Below are 21,901 nucleotides of genomic sequence, written 5' to 3' on the forward strand. Positions count from 1 at the left end.
TTGTCTTTTTCATTCTTAGCCATGGCGTTGTCAGTTTGTTTTAGATTTATGAGTTTGACTGTCCCTTTGGTATCTTTCGTCCCTCTTTTAAGTTCGTTGTGGTATACTACACATTTACTAATTTTGTCCTTTGGTATTTTGTAGTTTCTTCAACTGTCGTAAAATAAAAATAAACCCAGAAATTATATTTTGAGACTTAATATTACAATTAAGCAATCGTGAGTAATTCTATCACTATACATATATGAATAATTATTTTATTTTTATAAATACAAAAAATGCAACCCCATTATTACGACATCATCTAATGACCATCGAAAACAAAACACGTACCACTTTGTCCTGAGTTCAATACCACTATTTGACTAATCTGAAATTGAACAGCCTAGGTATAATTCATTTAAGGGTGATAAGCTAACAATTTTGAATACACTTCCAAGTGGTAATTGTCATGGTTGTTTGACCATGGGCCAAGGAACAGAATACAAACCTTGCATGAGACAACTTTTCCAAACACATTTTTTTTTGTAGAACCCTCCACTATCTGGAGCACTAAAGGTTATTTGTGTAATCAGAGGAACGGGTTTAATAATATATAAAAACTTCTTTTGCATGTGCTGTGGGCCTGTATTTATATATTCGCACTACACATGAAGCTGACTCAGTTCGCCCTAATACCTGTTCGCCTAGGGTCCATTCACCCGATTTCGGTTTTAAGTAGATGCATAAGGTTTAATGAGGGTGGTAAAGGGGGTTCTAAACACGAGAAATAAAAATCGGAAAACCATTGCACAGAAAATAAGAATCGGAAAAAACAAAGCATGAGGAAATAAAATCGTAAATATTTGTAGTGGAAAAAGTAAAGTAATTTATTAATCAGCCATTCTTGGCGGTAGGTCTTTTCACCACCAAACACCACCGCACACCGCCGAACACCACCGAACAACCAAAAAATTAATTTTTACATCTTTTTTTTTGTTTTAACATTAATATATATGTATAAAAGAGACATAAAAACAATATTTTAAGCTATCAATTCTACAAATTTAAGATTAAGAGACCAAATATCAACATTGAACAGACAAAGAAAGTCTATAATATTAACTCAAACGTCAACCACTGGATACCTCAAATATTTGTTTTCTTCATTTTACTTATTCTTTTATAAAATAGTTATACCAATAATAAGAAAAGAGACAATGTTTAAACACTTTACAAATTTAGATATTTGATATATAAGTATAAAAGTCTGAGGTAATAGATGTCAAATGATTCTTCACACACAATGAAATCCGGAAAATAGTGATGAATCCGGTAGGTTTTCTGTATATTGATTATCGACTATTTCAGAAAAATGATGCTCATAAAAATTAAAAAAAAGTTAAATAATATGTAATTTGATTGATTTTATCGTTTTATTGTATAAAATCACTGATTTTCTTAGTGGTTGATGCCTTTTTGGGTGTTCGGCGGTGTTCGGTGGTGAAAAGACCCACCCCATTCTTGGAGATCATCTAGTCATTATATAAATTAATGGACATGATGACCCTGCAGTCACCTTTAGTGTCCACTAGTTGGAACTGATTTGAAATAAAAAAAAATATTCATAATAATCAATTTGATAGTAATTTTAAATATTCTGGGATCACATTATTTAAAACAATCTCTGGACTGACTATAAATTTAGTCCTGTTTTTCTTTTTAGCTCACCTGGCCCAAAGGGCCAAGTGAGCTTTTCTCATCACTTGGTGTCTGTCGTCCGTCGTCCCAATTTACCACTGGGCCAAATTTAACCAAACTTAGCCACAATCATCATTGGGGTATCTAGTTTAAAAATTGTGTCCGGTGACCCGACATACCAACCAAGATGGCCACCACGGCTAAAAATAGAACATATGGGGTTAAATGCAGTTTTTGGCATATAACTCAAAAACCAAAGCATTTAGAGCAAATCTGACATGGGGTGAAAGTGTTTATCAGGTCAAGATCTATCTGCCCTGAAATTTTCAGATGAATCAGACAACCCGTTGTAAGGTTACTGCCCCTGAATTGGTAATTTTAAGGAAACTTTGCTCTTTTTATACAACCGCAAATTTTGAAAAAAATTTCGTCGTATATTGCTATCACGTTGGCGTCGTCGTCTGCGTCGTCGTCGTCCGAATACTTTTAGTTTTCGCACTCTAACTTTAGTAAAAGTGAATATAAATCTATAAAATTTTATAACAAGGTTTATGACCACAAAAGGAAGGTTGGTATTGATTTTGGGAGTTTTGGTCCCAACATTTTAGGAATTAGGGGCCAAAAAGGGCCCAAATAAGCATTTTCTTGGTTTTCGCACTATAACTTTAGTTTAAGTTAATAGAAATCTATGAAATTTTTACACAAGGTTTATGACCACAAAAGAAAGGTTGGGATTGATTTTGGGAGTTTTGGTTTCAACAGTGTAGGAATTAGGGGCCAAAAAAGGGCCCAAATAAGCATTATTCTTGGTTTTCGCACAATAACTTTAGTTTAAGTAAATAGAAAATAATGAAATTTAAACACAATGTTTATGACCACAAAAGGAAGGTTGGTATTGATTTTGGGAGTTTAGGTCCCAACAGTTTAGGAATTAGGGGCCAAAAAGGGACCCAAATAAGCATTTTTCTTGGTTTTCGCACCATAACTTTAGTATAAGTAAATAGAAATCTGTGAAATTTAAACACAAGGTTTATTACCATAAAAGGAAGGTTGGTAATGATTTTGGGAGTTTTGGTCCCAACAGTTTAGGAATAAGGGGCCCAAAGGGTCCAAAATTAAACTATGTTTGATTTCATCAAAATTGAATAATTGGGGTTCTTTGATATGCCGAATCTAACTGTGTATGTAGATTTTTAACTTTTGGTCCCGTTTTCAAATTGGTCTACATTAAGGTCCAAAAGGTCCAAAATTAAACTTAGTTTGATTTTGACAAAAAATTAATCGGTTGGGTTCTTTGATATGCTGAATCTAAAAATGTACTTAGATTCTTGATTATCGGCCCAGTTTTCAAGTTGGTCCAAATCGGGGTCCAAAATTAAACTTTGTTTGATTTCATCAAAAATTGAATAAATGGGGTTCTTTGATATGCCAAATCTAACTGTGTATGTAGATTCCTCATTTTTGGTCTTTTTTTCAAATTGGTCTACATTAAAGTCCAAAGGGTCCAAAATTAAACTTAGTTTGATTTTAAAAAAAATTGAAATCTTGGGGTTCTTTGATATGCTGAATCCAAACATGTACTTAAATTTTTGATTATGGGCCCAGTTTTCAAGTTGGTCCAAATCAGGACCTAAAATTATTATATTAAGTTTTGTGCAATAGCAAGTCTTTTCAATTGCACAGTATTGCGCAATGGCAAGAAATATCTTATTGCAAAATATTGTGAAATAGCAATTTTGTTTTTAATTAGAGTTATCTTTCTTTGTCCAGAATAGTAAGCAAGAAATATCTAATTGTAAGAATTTTTTTTATTTGGAGTTATCTTTCTTTGTCCAGAATCAACTTAAATCTTTGTTATATATACAATATACAATGTATATTCACTTTTTACTACCAACTGATAAATTAAAATAATCTTTACCATTCAGTGATAACAAGCAGTTTTTTTACATCTTAATATTTTATGATGTATTTAAATGAGTAGTAATTGTTGCAAACTCCATTAGAAATTTTAATTGAGATTAGTTTTGGAATAAGGGAAAGGGGGATGTGATTAAAAAAATTGGGTTCAATTTTCTCATTTGAAATTTCATAAATAAAAAGAAAATTTCTTCAAACATTTTTTTGAGAGGAATAATATTCAACAGCATAGTGAATTGCTCTAAGAGAAAACAAAAATTTTAATTTCATTAGAACACATTCATTCTGTGTCAGAAACCTATGCTGTGTCAACTATTTAATCACAATCCAAATTTAGAGCTGAATCCAGCTTGAATGTTATGTCCATACTTGCCCCAACCGTTCAGGGTTCAACCTCTGCGGTCGTATAAAGCTACGCCCTGCGGAGCATCTGGTTTGTTATTATCTTGATTATTATTATAGGTAGAGATAAACTGTAAACAGCAATAATGTACAGCAAAGTAAGACCTAAAAATAAGTCAACATGACCAAAATGGTCAATTGACCCCCTAAGGAGTTATTGCCCTTTTTAGTCAATTTTCACTAACATTTTCCACTGAAGCTATTGGGCCAAGTTCATTATAGATAGAGATAATTGTAAGCAGCAAGAAAGTTTAGAAAAGTAAGATGTACAAACACATCCCCATCACCAAAACACAATTTTGACATAAATCCATCTGTGTCCTTTGTTTAATATTCACAAAGACCAAGGTGAGCGACACAGGCTCTTTGGAGCCTCTAGTTAATAAAATGCGGGACAAGCATGAGAAATTAAGAGTACAGACACGAAACTTGGAAAATAAATAAAGGAGAACACGAGGCATGCACGTCGAACCAAACACGAAAAAAAGAGTAATATACATTTGTAAAGTCAAAACACGAAAAAACATGGGATAAAAAGGCTGAAAACGTTGCACGAAAAATAACCCTTTACAACCCTCTTTAAAATGAGGCATGCATTACCTATGAAAGGGGACAAATATAAAAAAGAAGATGTGGTATGATTGCCAATGAGACAACTATCCACAAAAAACCAAAATGACATAAAAGTCTGTATGATTTTTTTTTAATTCAAACATATATATTTGATCACTTTCCAACCTCAAAATCTGATAAAAAAGAAAACTACCATAACTAGTAATATTTCAGATTATTTTGCTCCTTCCTTTATTTTACAAGTAGCATTGATTTTGTTGTTTTTTCTGTTTACAGAGTTACAGCTGTACATATTCAGGTCCATGACAAGTAACATTGATTTTGTTGTTATTTCTGTTAACAGAGTACCAGCTGTACATATCCAGGTCCATGACAAGTAACATTGATTTTGTTGTTATTTCTGTTTACAGAGTTACAGCTGTACATATTCAGGTCCATGACAAGTAACATTGATTTTGTTGTTATTTCTGTTTACAGAGTTACAGCTGTACATATTCAGGTCCATGACAAGTAACATTGATTTTGTTGTTATTTCTGTTTACAGAGTTACAGCTGTACATATTCAGGTCCATGACAAGTAACATTGATTTTGTTGTTATTTCTGTTAACAGAGTACCAGCTGTACATATCCAGGTCCATGACAAGTAATGTGGAGATAACATTTACCCAGAGAAGGAAATGATAGGTAACAAGAATGAAGGTTTATCAATAACACTTGGATTTCCTGATGGAGATGACTATGACAATAAAAAGAAACAGTCAGTTTACAGGGTAATAACATGTGTTTTTAATCCAGCAATTGGAAAATGGTAGACACAAATGTTAATATTTTTATTTCTGTGTCTGTAGACCACAATGGATAAGAAAGGATATTGACCATCCATGACACAAAATTGTAACTCTGACAATAACTTTCATCCCCGTCTTAGTATATTTATAGGATTTTGATTGGTTAACGCACGTTGTTACAAAACCCATAGCCCCTAGGTATTGCTAACCCATATCCCTGGACGTTGCTAACCATTATCCCGGGGAATTTCACGCAAGTTTTCCTTAGTTCCATGATTGCTCCTTGTAAAACATTGAATTATGTAGATTATCTATGATGTTTGTAATTAAATATTTAATTTATTAACGATTTTGTCCTATTAAAATGTATTATGTCAATCATTTATACTCATTTCATTAAATGCATCACTTGACTGCCACATTTTCAAGGAATGGGACTACTGACAAATGACCCATGTTGACGTCACACCATCTATGACGTAACACTCACGACATTGAGAGCCAAATTTGACTGAATCCAGTTTCTCTGTCTTTAGATTAAAAATGTGTTATATTTGACTACCTGTAGGATTCTACCATAGGAAGTACCCTACACCACGTAAAAAATATGTAAAATTTCCAAATTTCTATAAAACTTTTTTAGATAATGAAAAAAAAACGTTGTTTTCAAATTACACTTTGTACCCGAATTTCCATAAAACTCGCCCGATTCAGACTAAGACCGGAGATAAATTCATTATCTATGTTTATATCTGTAGATATGGATATTTTAACACCCTTCAGTACCCTGTACGGCTACACCTCATGGTGTACTGGGGTACTTCAGGGTGTTAAAATATCCATATCTACGGATATGAACGTAGATAACTTAATATCTAACTTATATAATATTAAAATATAATCTCATATTATAGTTCAAGTTCTATCTAGAAATAATGATTACACTTTAATATGAAATTCATAGATAATTTTTATATTTATCAAAATGACCTATAATTGTTAACATTTTATACTTTGTTACTTGGATGGAGAGTTGTCTCATTTTGGCACTCATTCCACATCTTTTTATTTATATAAATGTAGATCACTATAGACCTACTTGACCACCTTTTATATATTTTTCAGATCTGGAAGAGATTATCCAGTTTACAGAGAAGTTTGATATTCCTCGTCCTCCTTCTATGTGGAATATCAGCTATTTATATAATTCCAAACCTACGCCAGTCTCACCCTACTAACACAGATCAGGTTGTTAAAGACAAGCGTGATGAAAAAGATTCAATTCAGAAACTGGTGTTAGAAAAAGACAAAGAAAAGGCTGATTTTATTGCTAGTCTGAAAAGGAAACATGCTAAACATCAGATTGATGATCTCATGGTAAACCTTTAATATGAGAATTGTTTTTCGATAGAAATGTTTTGACTGTAATTATAACTCAAAACAGGCTGTAATTATGAATGGAACTTGAGTTTATATCTATTTTTTTCATTTTAGTAAAAAAAAAATGAACAGGGCTCAACAAGGCAACATAAGGAGCGGGACTTGCAAAAAGTTAATTCTTTATTTCTTTTTTGTAGCTACATAGGGGGAGTGTAGTATGACTTTGTCACTGATTTATACATACATCTCTTTTTATTCATATATGAATATCTGTATAATTTAATTAACACATGTTTGACTAAGAAGAGTTCAAAAACTTGTATACAAACATGCATCTAAAATATGGAGATGTGATATGATTACCAATGGGACAACTATCCACCAGGGATCAAACCATATACATGTAGATGTAAGCAACTATACTTCTCTGTGTAACAGTTTGACAGCACAGGGAGGATAGTGTGAAAAATTGTTTCCCCTTAATTGTACATGTTTAACATATGAAATGAATGAAAAGGTCAATTTGTGCAAGCTTAGTACTAAGGTGCATGTGATTTATTAAACTTTTTTATAGAAAAAAGTGAAAAATCAAAATGGTAATGTAGCACCTCCGGTAAAAGCTAGGGGTCATGGAGAGGATAATGTCTTATTGCCACCTGATGATCAAAAGGAACAAGCCTTAAGTAATGATGCCAGGCTAGATCATGGCAATGAGGACGAGGAAAGTGATAAAGATGACAATGTAGACGGGCAGCTTGTAAGTTGTCAGAAATATAATTGGTCAATACTAGAGTAGATGGGCATCTCATAAGTTGTCTCAAATATTAGTTCTCAATACTAGGGTAGACGGCCGCTTGTAAGTTGTCTCAAATAGTAATGCTCAATACTAGAGTAGACAGACAGCTCGTAAAATGTCTCAAATAGTAAAGCTCAATACTAGGGTAGACGGACATCTTTTAAGTTGTCTCAAATAGTAATGCTCAATACTAGAGTAGACAGACCGCTTGTAAATTGTCTCAAATAGTAAAGCTCAATACTAGAGTAGATTGACAGCTCGTTAAATGTCTCAAATACTAGTGCTCAATACAAGGGTAGACAGACAGCTCATAGAATGTCTCAAAAAGTAATGTTCAATACTAGGGTAGATGGACAGCTTGTAATTTGTCTCAAATAGTTATGCTCAATACTAGAGTAGACGAACAGCTTGTAAAATGTCTCAAATAGTAATGTTCAATACTAGGGTAGATGAACAGCTTGTAAAATGTCTCAAATAGTAAAGATCAATACTAGGGTAGACAGGCAGCTCATAGATTGTCTCAAATAGTAATGCTCAATACTAGGGTAGACGGACAGCTTGTAGAATGTCTCACATAGTAATGCTCAATACTATGGTAGACAGACAGCTCGTAAGTTGTCTTAAATAGTAATGCTCAATACTAGGGTAGACAGGCAGCTCATAGATTGTCTCAAATAGTAAATCTCAATACTAAGGTAGACGAACAGCTGGTAAAATGTCTCAAATAGTAATGCTCAATACTAGGGTAGATGAACAGATCGTAAAATGTCTCAAATGGTAAAGCTCAATACTAGGGTAGACAGGCAGCTCATAGATTGCCTCAAATAGTAATGCTCAAAACAAGGGTAGACAGACAGCTCATAAGGTGTCTCAAATAGTAAAGCTCAATACTAGGGTAGACGCACCGCTTGTAAGTTGTCTCAAATAGTAATGCTTAATATTAGGGTAGATGGACGCTCATGAGTTGTCTCAAATAGTAATGCTCAATACTAGAGTAGAGGGGCACCTTGAAAGTTGTCTCAAATAGTAAAGCTCAATACTAGGGTAGACTGACCGCTTGTAAGTTGTCTCAAATAGTAATGCTTAATATTAGGGTAGATGGACGCTCATGAGTTGTCTCAAATAGTAATGCTCAATACTAGAGTAGAGGGGCACCTTGAAAGTTGTCTCAAATAGTAATGCTCAAAACAAGGGTAGACAGACAGCTCATAAGGTGTCTCAAATAGTAATGCTCAATACTAGAGTAGAGGGGCACCTTGAAAGTTGTCTCAAAGAGTAATGCTCAATACTAGAGTAGGACAGCTTGTAAGTTGTTTCAAATAGAAATGCTCAATACTAGGGTAGATGGACAGCTTGTAAGTTGTTTCAAATAGAAATGCTCAATACTAGAGTAGATGAACAGCTTGTAAGTTGTCTTAAATATTATTGCTCAATCATATAAAATAAAAGCATTTTTGGTTTTGATACTGACTTGTTTACTAAAGAGTGTCTATGTCTTAATTGTATTTGTAATAAATGTTATTTCAGAACCATCCACTCAAAACTGTTGATAATGATTTCAAAGTAGAGCAGAAAGAAACTTCAGCTGTGTATGATTATTTTAGTCGTAAGTTTTAGAAATGACAATGCAAAGTATTGATGATGATTTGATAGATTGTGTAGAAACTCAAAATTATTAACTATTATTGTGATGTCAAGGCTAATGTGAGTGTTTTATTCTATGCTTGTAAAACAATCATACAATGTAACCTGTTTAAAGTGACCAGCATAGGGAGCATACACAAGTGATTTCAATATACCAGTGGTCTTTAAATAAAGGTTCAATCTATATGAAATGTACTACAGAGTGACCTACAATTAATGGTCTTATAACACAGGTTTTTGCTTAATTCAGGTTTGACTGTATTACATATACAACTTTTTATGCCCCAGCTAAGATAGTAGAGGGGCATTATGTTTTCTGATCTGTGGCTCCTTTCGTTCGTCCGCAGGTTAAAGTTTTTGGTCAAGGTAGTTTTTGATGAAGCTGAAGTCCAATCAACTTGAAACTTAGTACACTTGCTGCTTATGATATGATCTTTCTAATTTTAAAGCCAAATTAGACTTTTGACCCAATTTTACGGTCTATGGAACATGGAAAATGATAGTGCCAGTGGGGCATCCGTGTTATTTGGACACATTCTTGTTGTTTCTGTTACAGAAGTATATAGATTATTCATAATGGATAAGGGATAGCACTAATCATTAATTGAGAAAGATAAAACTCTCCTCTGATAAGTGAATTGATAACTGTAGGTAGTTTTAAGTTTCAAATTACTGTAGCAAAATGAACAGAAAAGAATATATTCCTTTTTACAACACGGTGACCAATGAGCAGAATTCATAGAAATGTACTTGAGAATTTTCAAGTTTTCTGTTACTAAAGTTTAATAGCTGTATTTCTTTGAATACTTTAAGTTATTCTGAAATAGTTATTACTTCTCTGAAGTTGTATTAAAAGTTTTAAGTAAAATATATAATGTCATTTTATCACATATTTAATTGTATTTTTAGGAAAACTGATGACTTGAAAATTTGCATTGGTTATAGGTAATAAGCATGTTGTTTTACAGCTTACAGGAAACATAGCTCTAGGCAGACTGCAGTAATAGATGCTTTCAAAATGTCATGGTCAGCCTATAAGAAGTATGCATGGGGTCATGATGAATTCCATCCAATCAGTAAAACCCATTCTGAATGGTTCCAACTTGGTCTGACCATTGTTGATGGCATTGATACAGCAATTATTATGGGACTAAAGACAGGTTGTTCATATTTAGATATTTATTGATTATATAAATGTTTTTAATTACTATATGTCCATTCCAGCATTACAATTTGTTTGACATTATAAAAACAAAAAAATGAAGAAGAAAAATCTGTTTCTAACAAAATATTCTAAATGAAACTTTTTGATTTTTAACAACGTGGTACCAAGAACAACCAAGCCAGGGACATGTCTGTAAATACCTATATATAGAAAGAGACCCTAGTGAGTGTCACTGTCTTCGAGATCTTAAGACTTTCGACTAGCATTAATCCCTATATATTTGAAGAAAAATGCTCAAAACATAATGGATTAAAGGTGATGTCAAATAACAATAACATATGCTTAACTGGTCCCTTATTATTGGTACATGAACAAAATAAAGTTTCGAGATTATATACTTAAAATTAACAGGACACCTCAAATTCAAAACAGCATTAATATCAATATAGATTCAGACAAATTACAGAAAAAAAATACATGTTTTAAAAGTTTCCTGGTTTACACTAAAAAGTTTTTATGTAATTTTTTATTATAAACTACTTCCCAATTTTTAAGAAGATATATTCTATCCACAGAATACGAAGATGCTAGAACCTGGATACAAAATGACCTGGTTTTCACACATGATAGAGATGTGAATCTTTTCGAGACAACAATTAGAATCCTAGGAGGTTTACTGAGTGCCTTCCACCTGACCAAGGATAATGTGTTTAAAGAAAAGGCAGTAAGTAAATTCAATATGAAACTACTCAAAATTTTAATGGAGAAATTTTGTCATGCGTCTACAATGTGTAAAAAGCAACACTTACTTCTAACATTTTCCTTGTTTACAGGTGTAAGTTTGATCCGGGAATTCTTTATTCGAATTTCGGGACATCAGGATTTCGTTATTTTTAGCCCAGGATTTCGGGATCAGGACCCCTCCTACCCCCCCCCCCCCCCCCCCCCCTCTTAGTAAGTTTCATAGGGGGTTAATGACGTGTTAATGGGGACATCATCCATTAATGTTGTTGTGTTTCATTTATATTTTCAACAAAACACAGCAGAAAAAGTCCAGCATCCAATAAATTCGTTATACGGTTAACTACTGACCCCCTACGGATCCATAGAGGGTGAATAAAATTCATTTGGGACTCGGCCTCCGGCCTCACCCCTTATGGATTTTACTAACCCTCTATGGATCTGTAGGGGGTCAGTAGCGAACCATATAACTTATAATATTGTGCTGTACACCACTGTCCAAGATTAGGATGAGGTTGTATGCTAACAAAATGTTTAACCACACCATATTCTTGGCATCTTTCCTAAGTCAGGGCACTGTATTTCAGTGGTTGTCCTTGGTTGTTATGGTCATTTAAATTTTTGTTTATTATTGTTTTGTGATAAATTAGGCAGGTTTTCTATAATTTATGGAGGTTTTATGAATATTCATGTATTATATTACTTTCAGACTGACATAGGAAACAGAATGCTTCCCTGTTTTAATTCTCCGTCAAAAGTTCCTTACTCTGACATCAATCTTCTGACAGGAAAAGCTCATGCCCCACGGTGGGGACCGGACAGCAGCACTTCAGAAGTTACAACAATACAGCTGGAATTTCGTGATTTAAGTCGTATTACTGGAGACAAAAAATATGAGGTAATCCTCAAAAATATAAGTTTATAGGTGAACTTTAGTAAGTTGACACATTTGTGCTAAAAGTTGTCCACTGGCCTGATCATATAATTTGGAAATAAACCTGATGTTGTGTGGTTCTGAAATATATATTCAAGAGTGTTGTGTATCACATTTTCTTTTTTCTTGATTTGTGGAGACATGCCAACAAAAGGTAAATAGTAGCACAAATAAGGTAATAAAATATGTGTAAAAATAAAGCTTCCCCACAATGCAATGGAATAAGGTAAATTTAGGAATTATTGTGAGTTTTAAATTAACATGAATACTGTGACTGAATGAGCATCACAATAATAGAAACTTGCATCCTGATAAATGATATCTGTATGCAGTTTTCCTGAAATGGTAGTAATAAACATGCAGTTTTGTCATTCTTTAAAAAGTGCAATTATAAATGCACCCAATAAATTCTGAATTTGCTATTGATACAAATTCGAAAAATACAGTTTACAACATTTATAGAAATTCAAGCACACTCTCAAACAAAAAAAACTAGAGGCTCTAAAGAGCCTGTGTCGCTCACCTTGGGCTATGTGAATATTAAACAAAGGAAGCAGACAGATTCATGACAAAATTGTGTTTTGGTGATGGTGATGTGTTTGTACATCTTATTTTACTGAACATTCTTGCTGCTTACAATTATCCCTATCTATAATGAACTTGGCCCAGTAGTTTCAGTGGAAAATGATAGTAAAAATTTACATACAAATTTTATGAAAATTGTTAAAAATTGATTATAAAGGACAATAACTCCTAAGGGGGTCAATTGACCATTTTGGTCATGTTGACTTCTTTTTAGGTCTTAAATTGCTGTACATTATTGCTGTTACAGTTTTTCTCTATCTATAATAATATTCAAGATAATAACAAAAAACGGCATAATTTCCTTAAAATTACCAATTTAGGGGCAACCTATCAACGAGTTGTCTGATTCATCTAAAAATTTCAGGACAGATAGATCTTGACCTGATAAATAATTTTACTCCATGTCAAATTTGCTCTAAATGCTTTGTTTTTTGAATTATAAGCCAAAAACTACATTTTACCCCATATGTTCTATTTTTAGCCATGGCTGCCATCTTGCTTGGTTGGCCGGGTCACCGGACACAATTTTTAAACTAGATACCCTAATAATGATTGTGGCCATGTTTAGTTAAATTTGGCCCAGTAGTTTCAGAGGAGAAGATTTTTGTAAAAGTTAACTACGGACGACAGACGCCGGACGCAGTACGCCAAGTGATGGGAAAAGCTCACTTGGCCCTTTGGGCCAGGTGAGCTAAAAGGTTATTAAGACCAATGATCTATAATTACAATATAAGATCAGATCACCAGGATACCCAATACTGGTTTTATCTAGTGCAAATTAAAGTTGTCTCCCCTTGATTGATAGTTCAGTTGAACTTGTTAACCACTGTCCTGTCAGTTTCAAGACAGCATGAGTTGACTGTATTTGTATTAATTAAAATTTAAAAACATATCTCTCAAAATGCCTTATTCATAGTTAAGGAAGATCAGGCTTAGATTATAGAATAGCAGAACTGAATCAGTCTAAATCATTAATTAAATATGCAAATTTTGAGATAGGAATGCAATTTAATTATAACATATAGAAAATGTTTTAACTCATTATATTATAATGTCTGATATTAATGTAGTTATATATGTGCATCTAATTGTATTTTTCATTAACAAAATGTTCATATTGTTCTCTGCAGTTTCGTATATCTATGGCTATGTATTAATAAAAATTTCATGTTGCTGACCAGGGTATATTTAAATGTGCTATTGCATAATTTTGCTTATTGCAATAAACATTTTTATCTGACCTTATCTTAATGTCTGAATTAACAACCACTGAATATTTTTTGTTTGATTCAATCCAACTTAGCAATGTAAGAGGAGATAACTCAAGATAATTAAATTTTATAAAAGGATGTTTTATTTACTTATTTTGATATGCAGGAAGAAAGCAAGTCCTGTGGCACCAATTTTCTTTCATTTTCTGAAAGCTTTCTTTTAAAGTGTTATTTTATAATTTTTTGGTTAAGGTTAATTATGAATTTTGCACAACAAGTGGCTTGAAAAATAGCTTGTTTGTCCATACTTTTTATTCCATGTGCTTATATGCTTAAATAAATGGAAAGGTATGAATATTGTACATGTATTATAAATAATTTTATGCACATGTATTTGATTTTTGTGGAAATTTTATGAAAAGCATTGAATAACACATACCAGTACACACATATAGACACACATAACAACTGAATTATTCCTTTATGGAATTTTCAGACACACAATAACATTATTCAATATTTGTATCAGTTCATAACTGTTCACCATCAAGTAATCTCAATTTTTAAACAAGATCTTCAAGATTTTTTTTATTGTTTAAAACTGACCCTTTTCCTTTTACTTTAGATAAATCCAAAACATTACTAAGAATTTATTATAAGATTAATACATGCATAATCATTCTGATGTAATATCAGTCGTCATGGTACAATTTATTGATACAATTGTGAATAGTGAATACCCTGGCACTATACTTGTTTTCTATGTTGTAGAAAGCTGTTGATACAGTATCCAATCATGTTCATAATTTACCTAAGAAGAATGGGTTGGTTCCAATATTTATAAATGCCAACACAGGTCATTTTCGTAACTCTGCCACAATAACACTGGGTGCCAGAGGAGACAGTTATTATGAATACTTATTAAAGCAGTGGCTACAGACTGGAAAGACAAACAGCATGTATGTATTAGTTTAATTCTTCACTCACAATAATTCAGATTCATTTCAAAGTTTGTAACTTTCAATTAAATACAAGTGTTTTTAAAATAAATCAAATACCATATGAAATACATGTTAACAAAAAAATATTAATCACATGGCTGTAAAATTGTCTAAGTATATATGTTAGAATTCTTCTCATTATTTGATGAAGTTCAAGGTCTGATTCTTGAATAGAGAAGCATCAAGACAAATATTGTCAGAATGAATTACATTTATGGCTTTCTTTTCCCCAAAGACAAAGTGTCAGGAGGCATATTGTTTTATCCATGTCCCACCATTCTTCCAACATATGACACATAATTTGTCCAACTATCTCCCATATTTTCAAGCTCATTTTAATATTAAGCAAGATGTTTGTACTTACAATAACTTTAGTTTGCCAAATGTTATAAAACTTAGACAATGCTTAGTATAACAAAACCCAGATTTTATTGAACCTATATACTGAGAGTACCATGAGAAGTGCACACAGATGGTAGAGGTCACCAGCATATTTGGTCTTATCAGGTCAAGTCATAGAATTTATCCCTCTTATGTTCATTTGAAAAAAATGAATATCTTAATTGTTTTTAACTGGAAATAAATATATTTGTGACATTTGGAATACAAACTTTGCGATTTGATATGGTTTGGATTGATTAATATTCTAACGATGTAGCTTGTGATGGAAAAATTGGTCACATTGTCAGCAAACATTTGTTAATGAAATGGCTGAACATTTGAGCATTGACTCTAACTTTAGTTTGCCACAACCAAATGTTATCAAATTTATTCACAATGTTTATTATCACAAAATGATTTTAATTTACTACTTGAATTCTCCATCTGTTTGTGGAAGTCGACTCATGAAAAGTTACAAGATCAGGCATCTGTGGCCCATAGACTCATTCTCCATTTATTTTCACACAATGGGGCAACTCTTCAACTAAAGTATGGTTATTCCTGATCTTATGCATAACAAAAAGAAATTGTACATAAAAGCTTGCAAAAATGTATAAACTTAAACTAAATCAAAATTCTGTATGAATGATTTTGGCCCATAAACATCATGAAGTAATACAAATGAAAGTTCAAATGGAAGGTTGTTTCTTTACCTGTATGGTTCAGATGTAAATAAAGTCTCAATACAATAGGCATATTTGAGATCGGTTGTGTTTTATTTTAGAACAATAATAATCTAACATTGAAAAGTTCAAGTATTTAAAAATTGCAGCCCAAACATGTCAATTATGGATTGACTGTCAATTTTAGGCAATGAAAAAAGTTGCATTAGAATACTAGATCAACCCATTCCAGTGTTAATTTTGAATTACTGTCGGATATTTGAATGAAGATCCTTTATATTATAGGTACATAGATGACTATAAAGAAGCTGTAGATGGTATGAGGTCACAGCTAGTCAGACAATCAGAACCAAATAAACTTACTTATATAGGTGAACTGCTAGGAGGCAGATCCTTTAGTCCTAAAATGGTAAGTGATGGAATGTTTGTACAAATGTACTGATTTTATAGAAACAGAAATTCTATTATTTATTTTATATAACCTTTTTATATTTGTATCTGAACATGGTGTTTTTTATCCTATTGCCTAAATAATGTCTCTATTTGAAAATTTGTTTGTGATGTTACAAAAGTTCTGAAAAGTTTTTAAACTGTATGTTTAAAATTACATTGCGTATACTGATTAAAAGCACTGTGTAATAAAAACCTACAATGATAATTTTGAACAATACATGGCTGTGTAAATGAGGGAAAACAAAGTTTTAAATTAACAGACCCTTCAGTACAGATTTTCTTTCTGGAGCAACTTTGTTTCAAGTAAAGGTAGAAATAAGGTAACTTAAATTACACATGCAATTGTATAAAAGCTCTAAAAATATTTCTAGTAGTGTTTGATGTAAAAGATAAATTCTACTTTCAGGATCATTTAGTGTGTTTCTTGCCAGGAACACTTGCCTTAGGATATATAAATGGAATGCCTGAAGAACACATGAATCTTGCTAAAGAGATGATGAGAACATGTTATGAAATGTATAATAAAATGCCAACAAAACTAAGTCCTGAAATTGTATTTTTCAATCAGGCCAAGAAGAGTAAAGATGACCTGTTTGTAAAGGTAACTTTTTAATGAAATAGAGAATTGCTTTTACATAATTTTAATAATCAAATTTATGTAAATGTATAGGTATTATGATGATAGACATTTTATAAGTGTTATTTTGCTAGCATTCCTAATTTTGCTTTACTTAAAGCATAAAGGTTCCAAGTAGCCAATATCATTCAAATAGCATATACATATGCATCACATTGACCAAGTTTTCTTTTTAAAAATGGTGCATTGAATGGCTTTTCCAACTAATATATATATATATACGTACTATAATTGCTATAATTACTTACATTCACTTCATTTGTGCTTTGTTTGATAGTTGTCTCATTGGCAAACATACCACATCTTGTTTTATATAGAATGAATTTAAACACTTATTTATTCCTATTATCAACCAAAATGAGCAGGGTTTGTCAGTTCACATTTTAACCAAGCAAATGTTCAAGACATTTACTGTACCACACTTTTGGAAAATAAACAAGTAGTATTAAACCCATATTTCAATCAAAATTATTTGAAAAGGAATTAAGAAAATCAACAATTTTCTGTTGATAAAAAAAATTATATTCCTTTTCCATTCTTTACTCAGTTTAATATGCAATATTTTAACTTGATGTCTTTGTAAAGATTTGTCAAAAACTTCATGAATATATGTATAAGAAGATGTGGTATGAGTGCCAATGAAACAACTCTCCATTCATGAAAGGTAGGAAATATTTGCCATTAGACGTAAAGCCATTCATGAAAGGTGTTTACATTTTATTATGAGATCCTAGTTTTAAAAAGAAAGTTTCATACAAAAATATTATTTCTTTTTAATTTTTAACAGCTGTGATTTCATTTCTTTTCAGCCTGCTGATTCTCACAACCTGCTGCGACCTGAAACAGTTGAAAGTTTGTTTTATCTTCATCGAATAACTGGTGATAAAATCTACCAAGACTGGGGATGGCAAATTTTCCAGGCATTCATGAAATATACCAAAGTTGAAGGGGCTGGCTTCTCTTCAATAAATAATGTCAGAAGTATAGGAAATCCAGGATTCAGAGACAAACTAGAAAGTTTCTTCCTAGCTGAGACATTGAAATACTTCTATTTACTGTTTGAAGATAGCATTGATTATTTATCGCTTGATAAATATGTCTTTAACACAGAAGGACATGCATTACCTATTTATTCTCAGTGATTGTCAGAAATTTTGCAGATGATTTTAATAATGAAATGTGCTCTATCAATTGGAATTAAACTTCAAAAAAGTTAAAGAAGTTTTAATATATTTGGAGAGGCCTTAATAGAATATCCAAGTCTGTTATAAGGTCAAACTTGCCTAAAAGAGTTTGAAAATTAGTTTTTGTTGATATAACAAAATTAATTATCTGATGTATGTACGGGTAACAAATTATGGTCTTATGAAAAAGTAAACAGCATAGTTAAAGTAACACATTAGATAATAAATTCTAAAATGGTTCTGTGGAACCCTGTGATTGCTGTTGTCAGTATAAAAGTGTGTTGACTAAAAAGTGATTACATTAATCAGAATAATACCCCAAAAAAAATCAAAATTTGTCTTAAGATTCCTTTTCTTGTACTTGAAGATAAACAGCATCTGTCAAAGTTATAACAATTCATAAGGTCCATTTACCACCAAAATACTGAAATTTTTCCAAAAGTTTCCGTTAGACTTTATCTCTTAATCATAAATTATCTGTCAATTGAACTTAAATTTTGATGATGTCGATGGATTTGCCACTGCCATCGACAGAATCTAGGTTGGCTTTGTCCTGCTTTCGTGATATAAATGTCATAGACTCGACTAGAAGGATGAAGGTATTCATACTTAATGTGTCAGAATTACTTGCTATCCAAAAACTATCAATTATATTTAGAATTTTGGTTTCTGTGATCTTCTTATTTTGCTGTATTAAATTTTATATATAAAATAATGTACACTAATGTAGACAGTGTGATTGTGAAACATGTTAAAAAATGTTTATAAATGCTGTATTATAGTGTGCATACAAATTTAAATTTAAAATTTATGTTTAAAATTCATTTACAACTGCATGTATGCAAATATTGATTTTATGTGTATTAAAATACATAACAGTGCATGTACAAGCAAGTTAAAGTGTGAATGTTAATGCACATTTGTATAATTGTGTTTGACAGCTACATTGTGTATGTTCCATTAAGTGCTATATGTACAGTGTGTTTCAGCAATTCAATGAAATGTGTGTTAAACAGAGTGTATATAAAAGCAAGTGTGTAGTGTATAAATAGATATATGAGAAAAATACAGGCATTGACAGATTTGGTGCACAATGTCAATTATTTCAAATTAACTGCACTGGTATTACAATTGTTTTCATTCCAGTAAAATACAATATGATCTATTAAAGTTATGTATTATTTTTACATATGTTTTTTTTTAGATGTTTTGGATCTACTGTGGATTCATTATTATTCGTGGGATACCAATTTTTCGTGGCTTTCGTGGGTACTGGTGAACCACGAAATTAAATGTTCAACGAATAACAAATTTCCTATAGGCTTGTATGTAGACTTCGGCAAAACCACGAAATTAAATATCCACGAACTTGCAAGTTTCCCATAATCCACGAAAATTGGTACCCACGAAAATAAATGAATCCACAGTATATAGATATTAAATTCAGCCTTATTATCAACCAACTGTAGTATCTTCATTCATTTTTTTTGTCTAGAAATAAGTTGATGAGATAAAACCTTCTATATAGTTGGTAGAGATACCCATCCCAATGCCATAAGGGTAATCAAGTGACTTTGATTTCTCAGACAAGCCTCAAGTCTTGTCATGATGTGCTCACCCCAAGTGCGGAAGGTTGTAGGTTTGTTCCGAGGCTGGTCCATACAAATTTTCTGCTTCTACAAGAACCCATAATTTACAATAAAGGGCAAAGACTGGAGTCATAATATTACTAGTCTAGGTAAGACAACCGCTCTCTTACAAACTTTTAACTTGAAACGTAATTTAGCACATAGAAATACGATCAGAGTGACTACCAAGTACGAAGCAAGATTCATATTCATAAATCTCATTACAATATAGCCATCTTGGCTTTCATGTTATATTGACGACCGTGCTTTTACCACAAATCCATCATTTTCCAGAATCTGTTTTACTTATGAACAATGTACACTTATATTTGTTTAATAATCAGGATTTGACAAATTCCTAGAGAAAATATTTGCTTTCATCATTTTTTGAGTTAAATTAGTGAGCTCAGCTCATGTACCACTTCATTGTCTTATATGTATGCTTTGTCTTTTATTTATATGGTTGCAGGTTTAGTAAAATAAATTATTTTTAAACAGTGTTGTTCTCTATTCTACTTAATAAGTTGTACCTATTCAACTTGTTGATTATATTTTTTTACAGTTTTTATGTACATGAGAAAAATGTTAATTATAGTTGTATATATTAAAATTTAAACAAATGTTTTTCAACTTTATTGTGACCCATTGAATCAAACTTTTAGGTTTTGGTTTATATAGCACATTGTTGAAGTGCTTTTTTGCAAGAGTATGAATGTCTGATGTTATATTCAAATTATATCAATATAGCCACTAAAAGAATTGAATTAAATTATTGCTTATAATAATGTGTGAAGTTTTTATATTATCTATCTTGTATTCTAGTTATTGTTTTGACCATCTCACCTTGAAAAATTTGGGAGGCAAAACTTGGGCATTTGTAATTAAAGAACTGATTTTTTTTAATTTTTCATCACTTTTTTATTTTTTGTAAAAGCAAAACAACATCTATTTTTTATTTATTACAAATGATAAGTGCCTGATTTGAAAATAAGATGGGAATTATTTGGTAATTTTATATTAGAAATTGGGTCAATTATTGGGAGAAAGGTTGATTGAATTCGTTCATGTGATCAGGTAATTTTATAATCACACATGTTGTTTTTGTTTACTTTAAGCAATGAATAAAATTGAGAAAAATAGATGAGTTTACTTATATTTTGTTGAAATTTTTTATTCAGCCATGTTAGGTGGATCTTTGTGATCACTCTGGAATTTTAGATGGTGCAGAAGTTGAAGACATTAGTTTTTATACGACTGCAAAAATTGAAATTTTTTTCGTCGTATATTGCTATCACGTTGGCGTCGTGGTCTGCGTCGTTTTCACCGAATACTTTTAGTTTTCACACTCCAACTTAAGTAAAAGTGAATAGAAATCTATGAAATTTTAACACAAGGTTTATGACCACAAAAGGAAGGTTGGGATTAATTTTGGGAGTTTTTATCCCAACATTTTAGGAATAAGGGGCCAAAAAGGGCCCAAATAAGCATTTTCTTGGTTTTCACACAATAACTTTCGTTTAAGTAAATAAAAATCCATGAAATTTTGACACAAGGTTTATGACCACAAAAGGGAGGTTAGGATTGATTTTGGGAGTTTTGGTTCCAACAGTGTAGGAATTAGGGGCCAAAAAAGGGCCCAAATAAGCATTATTCTTGTTATTTGCACAATAACTTTAGTTTAAGTAAATAGAAATCAATGAAATTTAAACACAAGGTTTACGACCACAAAAAGAAGGTTGGTATTGATTTTGGGAGTTGAGGTCCCAACAGTTTAGAAAAAAGGGGCCAAAAAGGTGCCCAAATAAGCATTTTTCTTTGTTTTCGCACCATAACTTTAGTATAAGTAAATAGAAATCTATGAAATTCAAACACAAGGTTTATGACCATAAAAGGAAGGTTGGTATTAATTTTAAGAGTTTTTATCCCAACCGGTTTAGGAATAAGGGCCCAAAGGGTCCAAATTAAACTTTTGTTGGATTTCATAAAAATTGAATAATTGGCGTTCTTTGATAAGCCGAATCTAACTGTGTATGTAGATTCTTAATTTTTGGTCCTGTTTTCAAATTGGTCTACATTAAGGTCCAAAGGGTCCAAAATTGAACTTAGTTTGATTT

At 31.9% G+C, this 21,901-nt stretch overlaps 1 protein-coding gene across 2 annotated transcripts; it reads left to right on the top strand.

Moving 5' to 3' along the window:
• The first annotated feature begins 294 nt into the window (after window positions 1-294).
• LOC134707268 (endoplasmic reticulum mannosyl-oligosaccharide 1,2-alpha-mannosidase-like) lies at window positions 295-20,932 on the top strand. 2 transcript variants are annotated; one of them, XM_063566890.1, is made up of 12 exons: window positions 295-389; window positions 5,187-5,346; window positions 6,490-6,741; window positions 7,319-7,501; window positions 9,068-9,146; window positions 10,153-10,344; window positions 10,925-11,073; window positions 11,800-11,988; window positions 14,592-14,779; window positions 16,171-16,294; window positions 16,745-16,939; window positions 17,785-20,932. In XM_063566890.1, exons 2-12 carry the CDS (start codon window positions 5,254-5,256, stop codon window positions 18,115-18,117), a joined length of 1,977 nt encoding a protein of 658 aa, XP_063422960.1. In that variant the 5' UTR covers window positions 295-389; window positions 5,187-5,253; the 3' UTR covers window positions 18,118-20,932. The 2 variants fall into 2 exon arrangements, with proteins under 2 accessions (XP_063422960.1, XP_063422961.1); XM_063566891.1 differs by lacking the exon at window positions 7,319-7,501.
• Window positions 20,933-21,901: the final 969 nt, after the last annotated feature.

Source organism: Mytilus trossulus, chromosome 2, assembly GCF_036588685.1.
Source record: "Mytilus trossulus isolate FHL-02 chromosome 2, PNRI_Mtr1.1.1.hap1, whole genome shotgun sequence".
In the NCBI taxonomy this organism is placed as follows: Eukaryota; Metazoa; Mollusca; class Bivalvia; order Mytilida; family Mytilidae; genus Mytilus; species Mytilus trossulus.